The 21093-nt window shown below is 29.0% G+C and overlaps 4 protein-coding genes and 1 non-coding gene across 8 annotated transcripts; all 5 read left to right on the top strand.

Annotated features, from left to right (window-relative positions):
• Positions 1-1131: 1131 nt before the first annotated feature.
• On the top strand, positions 1132-4566 carry LOC114405788 (RAP domain-containing protein, chloroplastic-like). Of its 4 annotated transcripts, none has more exons than XM_028368282.1 (4): positions 1132-1274; positions 1510-3461; positions 3568-3650; positions 4283-4566. In XM_028368282.1, the coding sequence occupies exons 2-4, from the start codon at positions 1649-1651 to the stop codon at positions 4379-4381; spliced, it is 1995 nt and encodes a 664-aa protein (XP_028224083.1). In that variant the 5' UTR covers positions 1132-1274; positions 1510-1648; the 3' UTR covers positions 4382-4566. The 4 variants fall into 4 exon arrangements, with proteins under 4 accessions (XP_028224083.1, XP_028224086.1, XP_028224084.1 ...); XM_028368285.1 differs by having other exon boundaries at positions 1510-3434; XM_028368283.1 differs by having other exon boundaries at positions 1139-1274; positions 1516-3461.
• Positions 4567-6585: 2019 nt separating this feature from the next.
• Positions 6586-7482, top strand: LOC114405790 (BON1-associated protein 2-like). The gene has a single exon (XM_028368286.1). The coding sequence runs from the start codon at positions 6828-6830 to the stop codon at positions 7368-7370; it is 543 nt and encodes a 180-aa protein (XP_028224087.1). The 5' UTR covers positions 6586-6827; the 3' UTR covers positions 7371-7482.
• Positions 7483-9698: 2216 nt separating this feature from the next.
• On the top strand, positions 9699-9769 carry TRNAG-GCC. Its single transcript has one exon. It is a non-coding gene; the product is annotated as a tRNA-Gly (tRNA).
• Positions 9770-12823: 3054 nt separating this feature from the next.
• Positions 12824-13545, top strand: LOC114405362 (BON1-associated protein 2-like). Its single transcript, XM_028367938.1, has one exon. It carries the CDS (start codon positions 12887-12889, stop codon positions 13442-13444), a length of 558 nt encoding a protein of 185 aa, XP_028223739.1. The 5' UTR covers positions 12824-12886; the 3' UTR covers positions 13445-13545.
• A 6460-nt stretch (positions 13546-20005) lies between these two features.
• On the top strand, positions 20006-20874 carry LOC114405363. The gene has a single exon (XM_028367939.1). The coding sequence runs from the start codon at positions 20140-20142 to the stop codon at positions 20680-20682; it is 543 nt and encodes a 180-aa protein (XP_028223740.1). The 5' UTR covers positions 20006-20139; the 3' UTR covers positions 20683-20874.
• The last annotated feature ends 219 nt before the right edge of the window (positions 20875-21093 follow it).

Consider the following 21093-nt stretch of genomic DNA (forward strand, 5'->3'; position numbering starts at 1 on the left):
TTTTACTTTTTTAATTTTTAATAAAAACTTACAATTTTTTAGTGTTTAAAATAAGTGTAAAGGATATAGTTTTTATTTTTACTGGAATAGTGTTTTCTCAAACAAATTTTAATAGTTTCTTAAAGATACTAACAAATAATTTCTTAGCACATAAAATTATATTTTATAGAAGATACTTGTAATGTAAACTAGTTTTTAATGCATTTCTCAATCACTTTTAAATTTTTTATATAAGTATATTTTAGTATATATATGCATATAGATATCTGAAAGGTATATTAACATAATTAAAAAAATTAATATATATCTTATATTATTTTGATTTATATAAATATTTGTTTCTAAAAATATTATCTTTATAATTATATTTGCATTTGTATATAATTTTGATTTTGATTATAAATTTAGATATGAAAATTATTTAAAGAGAAATTTTTTATTTAATAATTTTATAAATATAAAAGTAAATTAAGAAATCAAACTATATGAAGTTTGAAAATACAAAACAGTTATAGATGTTGATTTATGGTTAAAAAAAGTTTAATTAATCATTTGTTCTTATGTTTTCATTATTTATATATGAACTAAAAAAAATTTAAATGTAAACTATAAAGATCATAAACAAATTACAAATTTTGAAATTATAAGAACAAATAAATAGTTTAATCTTAAAAAATTCTTTTCAAAACAACCGTTGTTTATTACTACCATAATGATAAAATACACTAAAAATAAAAAATTTAAGTTATAAAATTAAAAAAAAAAAACAAATTGGATAGTAAATTTTTAAAAAAGTATGAGTGACAAATGATAAAATTAGAAGAATAAACAATATATTTACATGGGCACATTTCCTATAATTCTAAGTTCATTTCTAAACAATATATTATAAGTTCATTTCTATGAAATTATAGTAAAAAAATAAATTAAAATACTCAAATTAATGACATTTTCTTAAAAAAAACAAGATATAAAATATTCAGCTCATATATTTTCGGGGATTAACTTTAAAAAAAGTACTCCAATATTAATTATAAAATATTGCTTTATTTTCTCGTTTACAAAATTTTATACACCAAATAACAAAAACTAGATAACATTTTGTAATTATTAGTTAATATACTGCTGCAGTTTTCCATTAATCACTTCCATCCAAACAGAACAGAGCAGTTCTATTCTATCAGAAAACCAGAAACACTTATTCGATTCAAACACAATCTGCGTGGGATTTATGCTCTCTCACTCAAGATAAGGTGTGACTTCTCTTCTTCTTGGTGAGTTTCAAATCTCCATCTTTATCCGCAAATGGGTCCCCCCCTCCCCCCCCCTGTATCAATTTCAGGGCTTGTTAATATTTCTGAAACCGTGAATGAGTTTTGGAACAGTTTATTGAGTTTGTATTATGTATCTGCTACTAATTTCCAATACTTTGCATACAGATTTTTTGTATAGTTTCTCTGCTATTCTCTATCAATTATGTTGAAAATGTGTTGCATTTCATGTCTGCAGCTCCAGTAGGAACAAGAACAACCCCCTTTTTGTGAGTTGTTGATTGGATTCGTTAGGAGGGAACTGAGAAAGATTGATTTTTTTCATTGAGTTGCATGGTCAAACCTATTTGATTGAAATTGATTTAAAAGGGTAAGGTATGGAAGGGTTACTGAATTCTTTGCTTAACCAAAGTTGCTTAAAACCCTTTGGTTTCACTCCAAGACTTGGTTATACTTTCCCGGTGATCACAAGAACGGGGAATTTAAATCGAAAACCCGAATCCTGCACCCTGAGAAGTTACTGCACACAATTAGGTAGAGACAGTACTGGCACTAGCTCCAGAGGGGCTAGTGTTGCTGCATTGGATAGTGATGATAAAGGAGAGGAATCTAGTACGGACTGGGAATTGGAGTTCCTCGGGGAACTTGATCCGTTTGGTTACCGAGCTCCCAAGAAAAGGGAAAAAGAACAGAGGTCAAAGTTGCTTGAAGCCACTGACGGAATGGACTGGTGCGTGAGGGCGAGAAAGAAGGCACTTGAATCAATTGAAGCGAGGGGCATGGCTCATTTGGTGGAAGATATGGTTACTGTTAAGAAGAAAAAGAAGAAGGATAAGAAAAAGTTGGAAAGCAAGAAGAAAGTAGTTAAGAAAATTGAGAAAATAGAAGATCTTGACTTTGTTTTGGAGGAAGACTTGCTACAGCCTATGAAACCTGAGATTGATGTTGGTGATTTGAAAAGGAGAGTGAGTATGTTTAATGATGGAATGTTTATAGAAAAGAAGGAGAAAACAAAGGAAGCATTTGTCAATAGGCTTTCTCAGTTCTCTGGACCATCCGATCATAGAAAAGAAATCAACTTGAACAAAGCAATTACAGAAGCACGGACTGCAGATGATGTGTTAGAGGTTACTTATGAAACGATTGTTGCAGTTGCAAAGGGCCTAAGTCCCTCACCTCTATCCCCATTGAATATCGCCACTGCTCTTCATCGGATTGCTAAGAATATGGAGAAGGTTTCTATGATGAGGACTCGAAGACTGGCGTTTGCTCGCCAAAGAGAGATGTCTATGCTTGTGAGCATTGCGATGACAGCCTTACCTGAATGCTCAGCTCAAGGAGTCTCTAACATATCTTGGGCTTTGTCCAAAATTGGAGGCGAGCTGCTTTATCTTTCAGAAATGGATAGAATTGCCGAGGTTGCGCTGACCAAGGTTGGGGAATTCAACTCTCAAAACATTGCTAATATTGCAGGTGCTTTTGCCGCAATGCAGCACTCTGCTCCTGATCTTTTCTCTGTTTTGTCAGAAAGGGCTTCGGACATAATTCACACTTTCCAAGAACAAGAACTTGCTCAGCTATTGTGGGCTTTTGCTTCTCTATATGAGCCTGCTGACCCTATATTTGATTCTTTAGACATAGTCTTCAAAGATCATAGCCAATTGAGAGGTTGTACAGGTGAAAGGACATCAAATAATCATGAACAAATCAGGGTAGATAGAAGTGGTGCCTCAAATGGATCTCCTGTACTAACTTTAACTAGGGATCAGCTTGGGACTATAGCTTGGTCCTATGCCGTCTTTGGACAAATGGATAGGAGTTTCTTCTCTCATGTCTGGAAAACTCTCAGCCATTATGAGGAGCGAAGGATTTCAGAGCTGTATAGGGAGGATATCATGTTTGCTTCTCAGGTTCATCTTGTAAACCAGTGCTTGAAGCTTGAATTCCCACATCTTCAGTTGTCATTATGTGGCGACCTTGAGGACAAAGTTGCTCTTGCCAGAAAGACTAAAAGGTTTAATCAGAAAATAACTTCATCGTTTCAGAAAGAGGTTGGACGCCTTCTCCTTAGCACCGGCCTTGAATGGGTCAAAGAATATGTTGTGGATGGTTACACTTTGGATGCTGTGATTGTTGATAAGAAGCTTGCTCTGGAGATTGATGGTCCAACTCATTTCTCAAGAAATACTGGTGTATATTTTGTTTGTGTATATTAAATTCGTAACCTTCTTTTCTCTTATATCTAGTTGAATCTTAACTAACTGGTTTGTTATTTCATTATCTTTGCCTACATTAGGTGTACCGTTAGGACATACCATGTTAAAACGCCGTTACATCACTGCTGCTGGTTGGAAAGTCGCATCAGTATCCTCTCAGGAGGTGAGCTCTCTTATTTCATAGTTCAGACTTATATCTCATCCAATTTTAATTCCCTGACATTTTTTCTCATACAAAAAAAAAACATAAATCCATGAAGCTGATCATATGTAAACGCACATCTTAATTAGTTGGCATATTGTTAACACATGCAGCATATAGAACTCAATAGCAATAGTATATAGTCTGGATAAATTTATTCTTGGCAAGGTGTGTGCCTTTTGGCATATTTTTGGAGTGATTATCTTTCAAATTACACTCGGTAGAAACATTTGATCATAACCCTCTTGCCTCTATTTACACCTGTCACAATTCCAAATTTTCTTGAGGAATAAATAACCAATCCATTTCATCACTTCATGGTGTTCAATTGTTACGCACTTACACCCTCACACACATGTGAATAAGCCATGGCCAATACTTATGACATGTCCTGACCTTAGAATGTGTCAACCTTCCCCCAAGCTTCACCCTAAACTTTTGTAATTTTGTTTACCAAAAAGCATATTACCTTTTCAATGCTTATCTTCAAGATATGAGTTGCTCTTAAACCAGACAATTTAAGGACTTCGTAATTGATAGAAATCTTGATTTTTCTTGGAAGAATTTATTGATGATAGGGCTCTTTCTTGTAGTGGGAGGAACTTCAAGGAGCATTCGAACAAGTAGAGTATCTTAGGAACCTTCTCAAAAATCATCTAGAGGAAGGATATGCCAAAACTACATTTGACTGAGGTAAAGTGATAATCCAATGCTGCTTGTCAAGCATAAGGAGATATCAGATATGTACTTTTTTATTGAGCTCCCTTGAGAAATTTTGGTAAAGGGGATGTATATTTCTTAGAAATGTTACATTTTAAAAGAATATAAATACCATTTCTCCCCTGTTTTGGAGTAAAGTATCACTTTAGTCCCTAAATTCAAGTATTCAACACCATGCATGTCATTGCTCAACGTTTATCTTTGCGCTTTTTTTTGTATTTTTTCTATTAAAAAAATCCATTTTCAAAAATGAATTTCTGGAATATATTTTTGTCAATGTACAAGTGTTCCAGAATGTATTTTTTTTTTGGAAGACAAATGAATATATTATTATATATAAGAATGAGAGAACTGAACCGAGGTTACTCACAAGATGTGGGGTAAAATTTACATTCTGGAATTGGCTTTCCATAATGTAATGGGAACTGCAGGAAGCAACAATCCAAGATGTGATGAGTTCAGCCCATAAATAAACTGGTATAAAAGCCAGCCCACCACCACCTTTTCCCTACAAGGTTGCTCACCATTGAAAATAGCATGTTTCTTTTTTGCAACCACAAGGACCAAATTCCTGCAAGGCACACATGACACACAAAATGTATTAAGTGACACAGTGACAGGGATTTTTATGTGAGAGAACAAGTGATAAATTTTGACTATTAGATTTTGTTATAAATAGTCAAGATTAAAACATAAAAATTATGCATTTTTTTAGGAAATACTATAACTTTTAAATAATCATGTGGCTTCAAATAATATTTTTAAGCAACCTTTGTATAATTATTAACCAAAATGTGTCTCACTCTTATAGTCATCATCATTATATATATCGATTAACTTACTTTCTATGATATTTTAATCTGTGGTCATCCTCTGCTCCTATCGATGTCAACTTTTTTATTGTATTACAAATTAGAAATACAAGGGAAGGAAAGATCCTTGAAATACCATTCGTTTTTTCCAACATGCTATCCTAAATTTTCCAAACTCATTCTTGTTTAGTTGCAGATTCTCTCTCAACATATCCCTTATTGTCCACAAAGAAACAGTCAAGCCTGTTGTTGTGTTTCCGAACAATAACAGGGGCAGCTGACTTGGTCTGAAACAACAACCCTTACTCAATAGAAACTAAAAAGTACTTACATTAGAGGAAAAGACACTAAACAATTAAAACAAAATATGGAACTTTTCTCCCTTGGAATTACATGGCAAGGGGATGTTGGAGTATCTCAAAAGGGTTTCGTTAAAAAGCCACCCAAATTCAAAAAGCATTATAATTATAATTAATAAAAAAAATATAACACATAAATTACATAATCATAGGTTAACAAAATATTTCATAATTGTATCCCTTGGATCACCCTTGGTCAGACTTTGACACAGCCTGATGAGCATTTGACCGACCTTGGATATTCATCCAATCATCTCTCGTTGGATAAGACATGATCTAAATACAACCATTAGGAGTTGTTAGGAGTTATAAGATTGATTTGATGATAAAAATAAAATGAAGATAAAAAAAATCATGGGTTTAATTTTTTCGATAACAAACAATTAACAATTAACAACTAATATTAATCAATAGAAAAAAAAATACAACAATCCACATCCCGTGCCCAAGAATCTAGGAGTAACAACTAGAAGAGATATGAGAAATTGTCCTAGGAATATCAAGATTATTTGGATTAGACGAACTCATATATGAGGCCAAGTTTGATAAGAGAACAAATAGATTATACTTTCACATTGAATACTTTTGGGTTGAATACCTTTGGGTTAAATTTTATGTTTCCCTAGACCACAATCTAAGAACAATAATGTTCATAGAATTTGAATTATTATTATAATAAATTGTAATGAACTCTTGGCCACTATGCCTGCAGAATCTTTTTTTAAAATTATTCTTTAGCTAAATATAAATATTAATTCAGAATAAAGCTACTTGAACAACCTTTGAGGTGTATGAAGAGTCAAGACTATAAATTTCCAGACAAGGATAGAAAATTCCTCCCAACAGGAGCGAAGCTTCCTAGTATGTTCCGCCGTCAAGTCTAACGGCCGCAACCTTCGCCTTCGTAATTGAAAACGTCAAACACATTCCTCACTCCGTCAACACGCTCCGTATATATGTTGCATGTAATAACGGCTCATAAAAAGAAGCAACCTCTCTCTTTCTCTCTTCCTTCTCTTAGGTTTCCAAAAACCCTCATATTTAACACTTTCATCTCCCTTCTCCTCTTCCATTCAACATTGAAATCTCCAACATTCCCACATCTCTCGTATACCCTTTTGTCTTTCTTCACTAAGGTATCTTATTGAGAGTTCAAGACTAGTCCTTTGATACGTTGAATTTCTTTCAAGTATTGAGATTCATTTAAAAAATCAATTTTTTGATATCTTATACATACATCTATTGGGATGTCGAGAACCGTGGAGATCACAGTTTTGTCGGCAGAGAACCTCCAAATGAACAAAAAACCCATTAGAGGGAACGCTTTTGTGACGGTTCAATCCGACGCTAGCAACGACACAAGTGCCACGAAAGTGGATTCTGAAGGAGGGAGTTACCCTTCGTGGAACGAGAAGCTTGTGATGGACGTGCCATTGCATGCAAGGTTTATAACCGTTGAAGTGAAGTGCAAGACATCATCGGCGGGGTCGAACAGTATCGGAGTGGCGAGAATACCGGTTTCCGATTTCGTCGGAGGGTACGTGCCGGAAAATCAATTGCATTTCTTGAGCTACAGGTTGTGGGACGGTAAAGTTAGGAGAAACGGGGTTGTAAATATTTCGGTGAGAGTGAAAGTGGCACAACAACAACAACAACAACAACAACATTCGTGTAATTCGAATTCTATGTCGTTGTCGTCGGCGGTAACGGGTGTGCCGGTCGCCGGTAATGGATCCACCGGAGTTGTGACGGGGATTCCAGCTATTTGGTTAAACTACCAAAGAAATTAATCTTTGAAGGGTAAAAAGAAAATTGGCAAATTGTTGATTCAATTACTACTTGTGAGTTTCCCAGTAGTATATATATATAAATTGTGAATATAAGAAAAGAAATTTACGAGTATCTTTTTTCCTCTAGTTAAAACTGACACTGTATATTGTTATAGCTTTATAAAGATTAAAATAATGACAACAAACATCAAAGTAAAAAATAAACTTAGAACCAAATAAGAAAATATATTATCAAAAAAAATTAGCTTAGTTGATAAGAATGAATTGTTATAAATTCTCCATAGTTGAAAAATATATCAAAATAAGAACAAGCACGAATATTATAAAATCAGAAAATTATTTAAGCAAAATCTAATTCATTCATTGACTATTATAGTCCGAGATCCAAAGTAATTAATTATGGTTGTTTCTTTGCATTGCATTCATGGCCTGTCCCATTTGGCAGTAATAGCAAAACATTAATTTGCTGGCGTTGCAGAACTTGAATATAAACTTTAGGGGACAACAATTTTTAATTAGCACCAGTGGTCTAATGGTCAATTACTTTCATCTCTCTAACTAGATGAAACCTGCATCTGAGTTCCATTTTTTTTTATTATTTCCTTTGTCTTTGTGTTAATATCAGAGAAAAAAGTATTGAACCCCTTAAACTTTATTTCTTTTATAAATACACATCATAAACTTTAATTTTATCACAATTGAATCTTAAATTTTATTTTTTCTAAATAGAGACACATCTGACACATCTATTAAAGGATAATTTTTTTTCTTTATAATTTTTTAAATATCTAATTTCTAGTAAATAATTATATATATATATATATATATATATATATATATATATATATTATTTTTACACAATAGATTGAAACTAGTTTATTTTAAATTATAATAATTTTAACTGTTATCATCATAACAACAAATACGACTAATTTTTCATAATTTTACACTATCTAACCTTAACCATCACTATTTTACACCATATAAAATTAGTTTTTGTACAATTTTACACTAATAAACTTAAAAATTAATATGCATATACATAAGAAATAATAAGGGAGGGGTATGACCCTGCCTTCCCCTTTAGATCCTTTACTAGTTACCATAAACTTTAATTTTGATTAAATTTATTTTTAAACTTTATATCTTTTACGCATTAACATCTAAATTTTAATTTCATCTCAATTAATTTTTAAAATTTATTATTTCATAAATAATCTCTTATATTAAATTTAATTTTAATGACTAAAAAAGAATCCCAAATGTTTATTTATTTAATCTCAACTATTTATTAGTTTTATTTTTACAAATCACTTTTTCTAAACATTAAAACATAAAAAAATTAGAATTAAAAAATAAAATAAAAACTTTTTTATTGATGTTATTATTTCCCTTTTTATGTATATTTTTTAAATTCGTATTCTTTATTATATTTTAAATATGAAAAATTAAATAATTAACATTTAAGATAAATAACTTTAAAAAATATAAAAAGGATAAATTTTAAAGATCAATTGAAATGTAATTAAAGTTCAAGTTGTCTATTTATATATAAAAAAAGAGTTAAAGTTTAAATATTAATCATAGTCAATTTAATGTTGATGATGTCTATTTGTAAAAAGGTAAAATTTAAGGATTAATTGAGATAAAATAAAAGTTTAAAGTGTCTATTTGTAAAAAAAGAAGAAGAAGTAAATTTTAGGGGATTTTATTATCTTTTTCCTTTTTTTATGACAATTCATTGTTATATCCATAGTTTTAAACTACTAATCACATTAGTTATGTAATTGATCCCGTTTAAATTTGATATGATCCAATTCGGTTTAACAAATAAATCAATTTGGTTGAATCGGTTGAATAAAAATATTTATTTTAAATTCAAAAATTAATGGAAACATAAAAATAATAATATGATACACTCAAAAACTGAACAAAAACCTAAAATTTATTTGTGAATCAATTTATCACCAAATTACAATAATTAATTATTAAACTTATGATACATATATTTATATTTTATGTTATTTATATTGATCGGTGTGGTTTAACTACTAATTCAGTTATTCGACCACTCACTCATTAACCAATGTTTTTACCAATTCAATTTTTAAAACTATAGTATCTTCTAAAGTAATTTTTTTATTCATAAAAATTAAAAATAATATTAAAAAGTTTATAACACTTAAAAATCTTATTTAATCAGGGGAGTGAGTTAGATTCTTTATTTTCTTTCAAAGCAATTAATGACGTTACTTTGCATTCATGGTCTGTTACATATGGCAACGAAGGATATAATATTAGTAATTATGCGAGAACTTTAACTAACAAGCACCAGTGGTCTAGTGGTAGAATAGTACCCTGCCACGGTACAGACCCGGGTTCGATTCCCGGCTGGTGCACTTCTGTGGGAGCTGTGATGAAAATTTATCTGATTGATGGGTCAATCAGTAGTCATCTTAAACAAATAGATGAGTAAATGTCTCTCTGAGCTCTTATTTTTATTTATAATATATCCTAAATTTATTGAATTTTATAATAAATATTTTAAAAATCATATCAATTATGATTTTTTATTAGATTAGAGTGAATTTCTTTTAAACAAATAGTACATGTTCATTAAACTAAAAAAAATATCATTTAAAATAATTCTGTTTAAAGTCAATATAGAAAAACTAAAAATTACAAGTAAATATTTTAAATGGCACCAATTTTTTATTAGTTTGATAAAAATGAAACACAATTTAGGAATAGATAATTTGAATTTATCTCAAAAACTTTTTATATTACTGAATAAATTAATATTTCATGCATTTCTCGCGAAAATACCTAATGAACCAGACTTATATATACAAACACGTTTCAACTTGTTGTCAACGAAAAGTTCCCTAACAAAATATATAGAAATAGAGCCTCTTTCGATCTAAGACTAAAAAATCTTTTGAAAGCTTTTGGGAATTTTTTTTTTATTGAAAAAAGTTTTATATTTTGAGTAAAAAACACTCTCAAAAGCACTTATACCTTAATCAATATACTATTATTATATATTTTACAATTGTTCCAAGTTGAATTCTTTTTCGCATTAAATTATTAATCAAAATCAAGCTTTGTGTTCAAAACAAGTTTCTCATCCTCATTGTGAATGTCTGCGGGAATCATGGATTAACTAACATTTTTGTCCGTTCAAAATTTCACATTCATTTAGCAATTTTGGACAATCAAACATGCATGTTTTCACAATGTTTTGAAACCAACACACTATTGTTTACCAATCTACTACCAAACGCTGGGTCCTAATTTTCTTTGAGATGCGTAGTGGTTTCTCCAATTTTTCCACGAAAATGAGTAATTTCTTATAGGCCAAATGGTTCTTCAATTGCAAGCAGATTTATTGAAATGATGACACAATGCTACCAGACACATGCTGCAACGTATGCTTTGTGCTATTAAAGAAACCAAAGTGCACGACTTAGCTTTTCCTCCTCGACTTTAGGAGGAGTCAATGAAGAAGTTCCCTTTTATTTTCAATTTACTCCCCAAGAAAAAAATTAATAATAATAATAATAATAATAATAATAATAATAATTACAAGAGTATTGAATATATATATATATATATATATATATATATATATATATATATATATTCATTTTTAGTTTATTTTTTATAGCTAAGTGATTTTTTTATTTATAAATCTTATTAAATAATTTGAGTTTATTTTGGACCATCTTGACTAAGTCATATCCCCAAGCCTCAATATATATCACACAAGTTTGGTGTTTTGGAATTGTAGACCATTTCAATGGACACCTTGATAGTTGTTAAAAAATAAAATTTTTATAAATTTAACTTAATCCTACAATAAAATATGCTTCTAAGGTGAAGATTGTTTCTCACTTATAACTTATGATACTATTTTTATTTGATGTAGGACTTCAATATATTTCATTTTTTCTCATGATTACCCGTTATTTGAGATTTTCAACACATTTTTCCGACTCTCTGAGCGTGACCACAATGGCAATATGAATCATACCACATGTTTGATATTGATATCATATATATATCAAATTTGCTATAAATTAGCCATTTGTTAGTTTGTTGTCTATCAACAAACACATTTACTTACTTTTAATCAATTCAGCAATTTAAGCCGTGTCCAAATACTTTAGCAATTCACACTGAAGACGGAAAGGCAAATTTTAATTCTGATTCATGGTAAGCTCAATGAGTCATGTCCAACTCAAAAGCTAAGAAAAAATCCAAACACGTGTTACAACTGCATGGATAAAGGGAACCCCACGAATATAATATTCTTCAAAAGTGGTTCATATTGACGAACATAGATTGATGTGAAAAAAAGTAGAATAGGATAAAATATATTTTTTCAATTTTACATTCACACACGTGGGACATGAGAATTCATCCCCAGAATAGTGAGAATACTACTCTTCAGTCATATACCACGGACATTGAATTTATCTTCTTTTTTTTTACTGGACCCCGGACATAGAATTTATCTAATCATATGAAATATTTGTAACTTTTACAATAATTTTTTAAATATTATACTCATCATAATTATTTGTTAGCTGGTAGTAATAGTGAATATAAATTATTATTTTTATTCATAATTTAAAAAAAATAAAAATTATCTTAAATATGATTTTAAAGATAATTTTACAAAATAAAATATTAAATTAAACTAATTTATTTTTTTCTCCAGAAAACTATTCACTTAATTTTGATAATTACAGTATGCTATTCTCATTTGAAGTTTTAGTCTTCATTAGTCATTAATAACATCAAAGAAAAATTTTCTAACAATAGAAAACATTACAAAATTTTTGTCCCAGTAATAAATTGCCAAAATAAAAAAAATGTTCAAGCACCAAAACTAAAAATATTTTTTTAAGAACTAAAACTTAAAATAATGATAATTATATAAATTAAATAAATAGGTTAATAAAAAAATCATTAAAATAACTTTATTCAAGTTAAATACATCATTATAAACAACAAAACACTCTTTTTTTCTAAATATTGAATATAACACCAAAAGATATTGTCACAGCTAATTTGACATTTGAGTCTCTTAAACAAAATTTTAGGTTTGATTTTACTCTGATATGAAGTTGAAACTCAAGATAGATTCTATTAATAAAATTATCTTAAGTAAAATTGTTGGTTCAAGAGATACTTAATTCTATTATTATAAGTAAAGTTCTTATATGAAAAAAAAAATATGATTAAAAAGAAAGAAAACAAAGATTAATGATGAAGAAAAGTTTAAGTTTGTAATATTTGATACCAATAGCAGCTATAAAGTAAAAATAAAAATAAAAAGAAGGTATCCCCTGTATCCTTAAACTATTAGTTGTATATTGTTTGCGGCGCAACGGTCAAGTTTGAAAACTAGGCTAGAAAGCCATTGTTATATATTGAAAAAAACACCGAACGCACCTTATATTTATTCTATTCTCATTCTTTTCACACCTAAATCACAATATCCCTAGTTCATGGCAACCAAACCAAAAACTCTGGAGCTCACGGTTTTGTCCGCGGAGGGTCTCCACGTAAGGGGAAAGCCCACGCCCAACATCAAAGTGTTCGCGGTGGTTCGCGCGGAGTCAATAACGAGCCACACCACGGCCATGGTGACGACGACAACGACCAACGGGAGCGACAACGGCTTCCAGTACTTGTGGAACGACAAGTTCTGGGTGGAGCTTGGGCCTCGCGCAAGGTGCGTGACGATTGAAGTGAAGTGCAGGACGGAAACGGGAGTGGTGAGAGACGTCGGCGTGGCGAGAATTGCGGTTTCGGATTTTCTTGGAGGGTCGTCGGTGCCTGATCATTGCTTGCAGTCTTTGTGTTACAGGTTGAGGGATTGGGATGGCAGAGAAAACGGAGTCGTTAATTTCTCCGTTAGGGTGGCGCCGCCTCCTACTCCTCCGCCGCCACCTCCGCCGCCGGCGGCGGCGGAAGGTGCTGAAAGTTATTGTTCGTCGTCTACTTCGGGTACTGGAGTTGTTACTGGCATTCCGGTTTATTGGAACAATTCGATCGACAAGTAGAAGAACAAGCACAACAAGCAAAATAAAAGTGTGTTTGATCTGTATTTTTATTTTTTTTTTATTTTTAAAAGATTAGAATTTTAAAAATATGTTTTGTTTGATTTTTTGTTTTTTGTCTTTAATAAATAAAAATATTGAAAATGTTTTTAAACGGAAATGTATTTTTAGATTTTACCGCGTTTTTATTTTATCTAAAATAAGATTTTTTATTTCAACAAAAATACTGAAAATGAAATTTTATTATTTTCAGTTTTTTATTCGTTTGAAAAAATATTTTGACTGGAAATGAAAACAGAAATTCAATTACACATTTTTATCATCATTTTCTATGTTCAGTAAAAGTGAAAATCAAAACAGAAAATAATCAAACCAAACACTAAAATTAACTAGATAGGAATTGAATCCGTACTTTTTCCTATGTTTTTGAGTTGGAGAAAAACAATTTGGTGTATGTATACATATTCATGTTGATTTGGCTTTCTTCCCAGCATGTTTGAATCATTAATTAGAAGATTTTGGGTTATTATACGGTATATACCCCTTTCATTCTTTCTTTCTTTCTTAGAAGATCCAATTAACATTAACTAATTCATTTAAATTAAAGAAATTAGTTTGTTTATTTCATAACAATAAATATCATTTTAAATTTATATTTTTTTTAACTACCCCTTATTACTTTAATCAAACACTTATTACATACACTCAAAATTAATGTATTTCATCAATTACTTATTGAAATAAAATGAAATACTTTAACTAAGTTAATTCGAACAGGGCCTAGCTAAGTCGGATGATACTTGTGTAAAGGATAGGAACAAACTATTTGGCGATTTGTGTGTGTGGAAGCTGAGTAAAAACTGAGAGAGGTGTCGGAGAGCTAAAAAAAGGGGTGAGGTTCTTATAATTTTATAATTAAGTGTGTATCTATGAAATAAATGATTCAATAACATAATTTTTCAATGTTTAATTAACTTTCAGTTATGCTTTTTCAACTTTTAATTAGTTTTGTTAAACATAATTAGTAGTTATCATATGTGTTAAATCTGGGTCTATAAGTTTTTCAAAATATTGTAAATTTGATATAACATGTGACTATAAGTTGTATTTAAGTTTTTTTAAAAATATATTGATAAGAATATCTAATTTGCTAGCTACTTTGTGCTTGCTTTGACTACCTTTAAACCCTGCCCAAATATATTTTAGCAAAGAATATATAATTTAAGTGTTTGGGATGGAAGAGGAAACGGGGTCGTTAATTTCTCCGTTAAGGTGGTGGCGGCGGCGGCGCCGCCGCCGCCGCTGCCGGTGGGCCATGCGGGTTTCTTATAAATGCTGAGAAAGATTATTGTTGGTGGTCTTCTTCTAGTGGAGTTGTTACTGGAATTCCGGTTTCGTGGAACAACTCTTCCACAACAACTTGCAAAGGAAATGCTTGATTTGATTTCGATGAATCTGTTTGCAACTAGATAGAAGGATTATTGTTCATTATCTTTTTTCTTTCAATTTGGAAATCAATTTGGTGTGTATATATTGAAGTTGATTTTACTTTGAATCATCAGAAGATTTGTGTTATTTTATCTTTATTGCGATCTTTATGGTTTCCTTTCCAATTTAAATTTAATTTTTAAATTTATATAATGTCTATAGAAATGTTAAATTGATATGCATATTGAATTGTTTTGATTAAATATATCGTTTTTCAAGTCACAAACCAACCTTTTGGTTAAGTTTATGTATATTGAATTTATAACAAGACAAGGCCAATGCTAGGGTGGTACATTTTTTTTTAATGACTTTGGTGTATAAGTAGATATGATCATGTAGTGTAAGTATATATGAATTTTGATTAAATAATTTATTTAAACAAATTATATTATGATGATCTTTATATCTTTATTATTGCAGAAAGATATTATATATGAGAGGATAGAATTGAAGATGTCTTATCCTCGTTCAAGGTGATATTTTTCCTAGTCCATCAAAGACCAAATAAAATGAGAGAAATTATATTACCGCATGTTTTTAGTTTAGACTAAGAAAATCAACGATAGCTATAATCATCTCAAACCACCCAATAAGAGTAACTGATAACAAAATATTATTTTTAACACATTTTTCTACTATCCATTAAAGTTGATTAGAAATGATAATATTTTATGATTTTCAATTTTTGTTTAATAAGTCCCACGTAGGATTATAATTCTGTGTACTAGTTTTTAAGTAAATTTGAACTAATAAGAAAAGGTATGCTAGAAGGAGTATTTTCCAATTGATTTAACAACATCAAAATCTGTCTATGTGATAGTATTTTAATATTATACTCGCTATATTTTTCATTATACATCTTCATTTGTAAAAATGTTTTTTTATCTTATCTCTCTCTATTATCTTCTGGATATTATTTGGTATTTTTATCTCTAAGATATGATCATATTTTAATATATATACATATATATAAATAAAAGGATCAAATTACATTCATATAACTTTAATAATTATTATATAATTTTTATAATTTGATATAAAATGTAATTTTTATTGATTCAATCATTAAATTATATTTACGTATTATTAAAATTATTTATGTAAAATTTTATCAAAATTGAACAACAAAAAAGTAATCAGATTATCCATATTTAAAAATATTTATATTATGTTGATTTTAATTTATATAAAAGAAATAATAAATGATTTTTTATTAATATGAAATTTTGTATATATTATTTATGCGAACAAAACTTTTAATCTAACGACAAATTTTAAGAAAATATTATTCAATTGAAAGTTACCAAATAATGTAATAATTATAAAAGTTACATGGGTTAAATTTGATTTCTCCTCTCTCTATATATGTATATGATTATTTTTTTGTTATTATTTAATTTTAATAAAATTTGACACGAACGATCTTGATCATACATAGATATAATTCAATGTTAGATAAATAAAAATATGAAGTTATATATATAATATGGTTTAAATGCAATATATAGAGTTAACATGAGAAAAGTTATATAGAGTCTGATTGAATATAAGGTTTGAAGAGTTTTTTTTATATATAAAAAAAAACTTTTTATCTTCAATAAAAAAACTTTCAAAAACACTTTTGATTTATATAAAAAATGCTAATAAAAGTGTTTGAGAAATTGGATTTCTCTTAATTGAACGTGGAGTGGAATTGCTGAACTGTAGTGATGGAGTCATTAATTAATGTAGTGGCAGTGGTATGCTGAAAAGAAAATGATGCATGTACATACAACTGTTAATGCTGGAAAGAAAATTATATATATATATATATATATATATATATATATATATATATATATATATATATATATATATATATATATATATACAATAATGATCCTTTTTATTCGTCCAGTGGAGTTGTCACTGGCATTTGACAACAAGCACGAGCAATGTTTGGTTTGTTCAATCTGCTTACAACTAGATACGACTTTTGTTTATTATTTTCTTTTTTCGGTGGAAAACAATATGGTGTGTACAGATAATTATTAGGTTCATGATTTGACTTTGGTGAATCATTACGGGTTTGTATTGTTGGAAGGAAAGGAAAAAAAGTTGAGAAAATAGAATAAATGAAAATAGAGATGAGAAAAATCGAATGAGTATATTTATAAAAGGAGATATATTTTTGTAGAAAAAGCTTGTGAAGTATTTTATTTACGAGTTTTATATATAAAGCAAAAAGTCTAACACAAAATTTAAATATTAATATTATTTTAATCTTAAAATCAAACTCCTAACTTCCTAAATCTAAAAGATAAGATCAAATCCTTATCTTTATCTAAACAAATTTTATATTTATAATATTTTTAAATTTAAATAATATCCTAAAAATTTAAAACAAATAACATTATTCCATTCTAAACTAAAAACATCAGGTATATTCTTAACATGTAGACACAACTATTTTTTTTTTTATCTCTTTTCAGAAGAAGAAAAAAAACTATTTTTACCTCTACTAGTAGTGTATCTATCTCCTCGATAAAATCAGATAATGTTATTAATATGTCAATAGATTACACTTTCAGAAATGAAGTTAATTTAAAACATAATTTCAGTAACTAATAGGAATCTTTTTGGGAAATATATATTAAAATCGGTACAATGAAAAATAAACAATACTTAGAAGAAAAGGATTAACTAACAGTCATTTTACTAATAATTTATGTCTCTTATTTTATCTGTTCAATAATACAAATTTGTCCCTTTTCGATTTCGTTTACTTGTTGTTCAGTCAATTCAAATTTGGTCATTCATATTTACCTTAAAATTTAAAATCTTTGTTAAACTAAAGACTCTCATATTATTCTCGAATTTACACGCGCTATTGATAAATTGAAATATATTTTTTTTTGGAAGAATTCGGAAGTTTTGATTCAAAGTCTTAAATTAGTATTTATAATAAAACCGTGAATTTTTTTAATTAAGAACCCGAAACAATTTTATAAAAAGTATCCCATACAAATTAAATGATACAATGAATGAGACTTTTTTAAGTATAGAATGTTTTTTTTAGGGCAATGACTGAAAAAGTCAATTGAGCAATAATATAAAAATGAATAATCACATTAAATCAAGAATAAATTATATTTTAAAAATATGAATTAAACATACTTAAACATTAATTTGATTGAAAAATTTTATTTTTAAATAAAAAAATACATGCATTTTAAATTTATAAATTTGAGAAATACGAGAAATGAGTCTAGTCAATGAAGGATTACTTTATTGTTAGTTTGAATTCATCTTATTAGATTTATTTAATATTGATTGATTTTAATTATGAATTATAAAAATACCAAAAGCAAGAATTTTTTATTGAATTAGTAATTAAGGAATAAAAGAATATCAATTTGATTTGATAGACAAAAAAAATAGTTAGTAAAGAAAAACATGTTACAAATTGAAAAAATGAAGTGATCGAAATTTTACATGAACATAAAAATATGGATAAAAAAATATTTTACTTTAAAAATGTAAGCTCAAAAACTGTAATGTGTTGCCGTGTTGGTCTCAAACACAAGCAAATACCTTGTAAAAAACAAACAGAAGTAAATAATTTACCTTATTTAATGAGAGTTCTATATATATCTAACATATCTTTCATTTAATATATAGAAATTTATTTTCAATTACTCTTTTCTATGAATGAAAACGGGTGGGATTGAACATAAGTAGCTAGTGACTTCCCATTACCCGTCTAACTGGGAAAACCGTGTCACTTATATGTCAGGTATCTATGTAAAAATTATCCCTGAATTTTTTTTATACCTGCGAGTGAGTATCCATGAATACTTCAAATAAAGTATTTTATACTCATCAGGATATTTTTTAAAAAAGACGATTCTTATAAAAGACACTTTATTAAATAGACCCTTTATTTGCTACAATTTTTATTTTTTTAAAAAAAAATCATATCGTTTTCATATTTGGTATGTAAAGATTACATGTCTTTAATGAAAGAAATAAAAAATCGTACTGTAAAAAGATCAAAGTAATAAGAAGAATATTATATATGGTGTAATTTTGAATATCTTGGATCAAATTCCTCCTAGTAAAATCAATCTCAACAACAGTAATTAATGAATTAGCAGGCAATAGATATCTGAGGGTATGGATATACTATGATACTTGTTACCTACTCGTTAATGAGTGGATAAAATAAACCCATATCTATTATTTATAAGTATTCATTTAAATTATTTATCTTTTATTTTTTATATCAAGTTTTAAGAAATGGTGATTTAGAAAAATAGTTAATGCTCCACTAGTTAAAGAATTAAAATAATTTTTCTATTAAAAATCATACCAAAATTATTTTGCGGATTCCAATAAAATAGTTCACATTTATCAGATAAAATTGTTACAATTAAATGTTACTAGTTAATTTTTTAAATAACTAAACAAATTTCTTAATTAGTATGTAAAATAATTTTTTTATTATGTTTAAGATAACAGTACTCCCTTAGTCTAATAATTTTTCTCAGAAAATTTAATTGAGAGAGTTTTATAATTAAGAACGAAGGAAGAGTTCACGAATCAGATTGTTCCAAGGTAATTGCATTAAACTTTCCCATAAAATTATAAAACTATTATACAATTAACGCAGATTCCAGAGCAAGGAACATATACAATTGGGTGCATTATTGAAATTTCTGTATTGAAGGAGTCGTCATAGACTCATTGTTTTTTTCCCTCAAGTCATAGACTCGTACACATGCAAACTTTTCGTGGAAACAAGCGTGTACGTAATTAATGCCAGGCCAAATTAAATTTCCCAGAGATTACCACGTTAGTCATATAGTAAATTGTAAACATAGTAAAGTTTATGGTCAATGTCAACCTCTTATTCTCTCTTGGTATTTACACGGTAACAAACATCGTAGTTTTTCCCCTTAAAATACTTAACACGACTACGTGTTATAAGTTGTAAATGTTTCTTCAATTTCTTCCTTTCTTTCCTCACCTTTTCATATCCAATTCTTCTACTTAAACCCCCCACTCTCTTCCTTCCCTTTCATCCTAAACATTAACCTTTCTTTTTACTACAAACACAAAGTTATACACTACTCAACACTCATCATACATTCTTTGCTCTTTACTTACGTACAACATACTACAAAGTTGTGTCTAGATATCTACTTTGGTACACTAAAATTCTCATAGATATGGAGGCAAAACCACAAGCACGAACCCTAGAGATCACCGTTATGTCGGGAGAAAACATATGTGTGGATCGAAGTTCTGGGGCGGAGAACGTGTATGTTGTTGTTCGTGCCGAATCTCTAAATTCTTGCACGACAAAAACGGTGAATGAAGATAAGGGAGTGCATGCATGGAATGAGAAACTCTTATTAGACATTCCTACACATGCAAGGTCGGTTACGTTTGAGGTGCAATGCAAGAAATATAAAGGGGTTCGCCCTATAGGGGTAGCAAGGATAGCACTTTCGGATTTTCTTAGTAACGATACTAAGATTGTGTCGGAAAGTGTGCCTCAAATGTATTGTTACGGATTGAGGAATTGGGAAGGTCGACAAAACGGTGTTATTCATTTCTCAGTGAAGGTGGTGTCACTAGCTGGCGATAAATATTTGTGTTCAGAGACAAAACAAGAAAAAGACATAATAGGAATTGAGCATTCCAGTTTGGTGGAGTTACCAAAGTGTTCCTGTTTGAAGTTTTTTTTCCCCATTTTTAGATGGAGATAATTAAAATTCTCTATTTACATGTTTTATATCATATTACACAATGTTATTTGCAATTAATGTTTTCACTATAATTTTAAAAATGATATGTAATCCTGAGTAATTTAAGATAATGTGAGTATTATCTAATTTATTAAATTTATATCAAGGGCAATTATCATTATTTAATTCTGATAAAAAGTCAAATTTTTTGAATAATATCATAGTCTCAAGTAAAATATATTTGTCTCTACTTTGGGTGAGCATCTTCCCTTATGCTTATGCTAGAATAATTTAATCTTAACCTAATTTGAAGTATTTTTATCTTTGTCTTGAGAAAACTATCTTTAATTCACTCATCTTAATCTTAACTAAAGTATCTCTAATTTAACTTTAGACAAAATAATTTAACTTTTAACTCTCAAGTAATTTTAC

The sequence above is a fragment of the Glycine soja genome, chromosome 3 (assembly GCF_004193775.1).
Source record: "Glycine soja cultivar W05 chromosome 3, ASM419377v2, whole genome shotgun sequence".
Taxonomy (NCBI): domain Eukaryota; kingdom Viridiplantae; phylum Streptophyta; class Magnoliopsida; order Fabales; family Fabaceae; genus Glycine; species Glycine soja.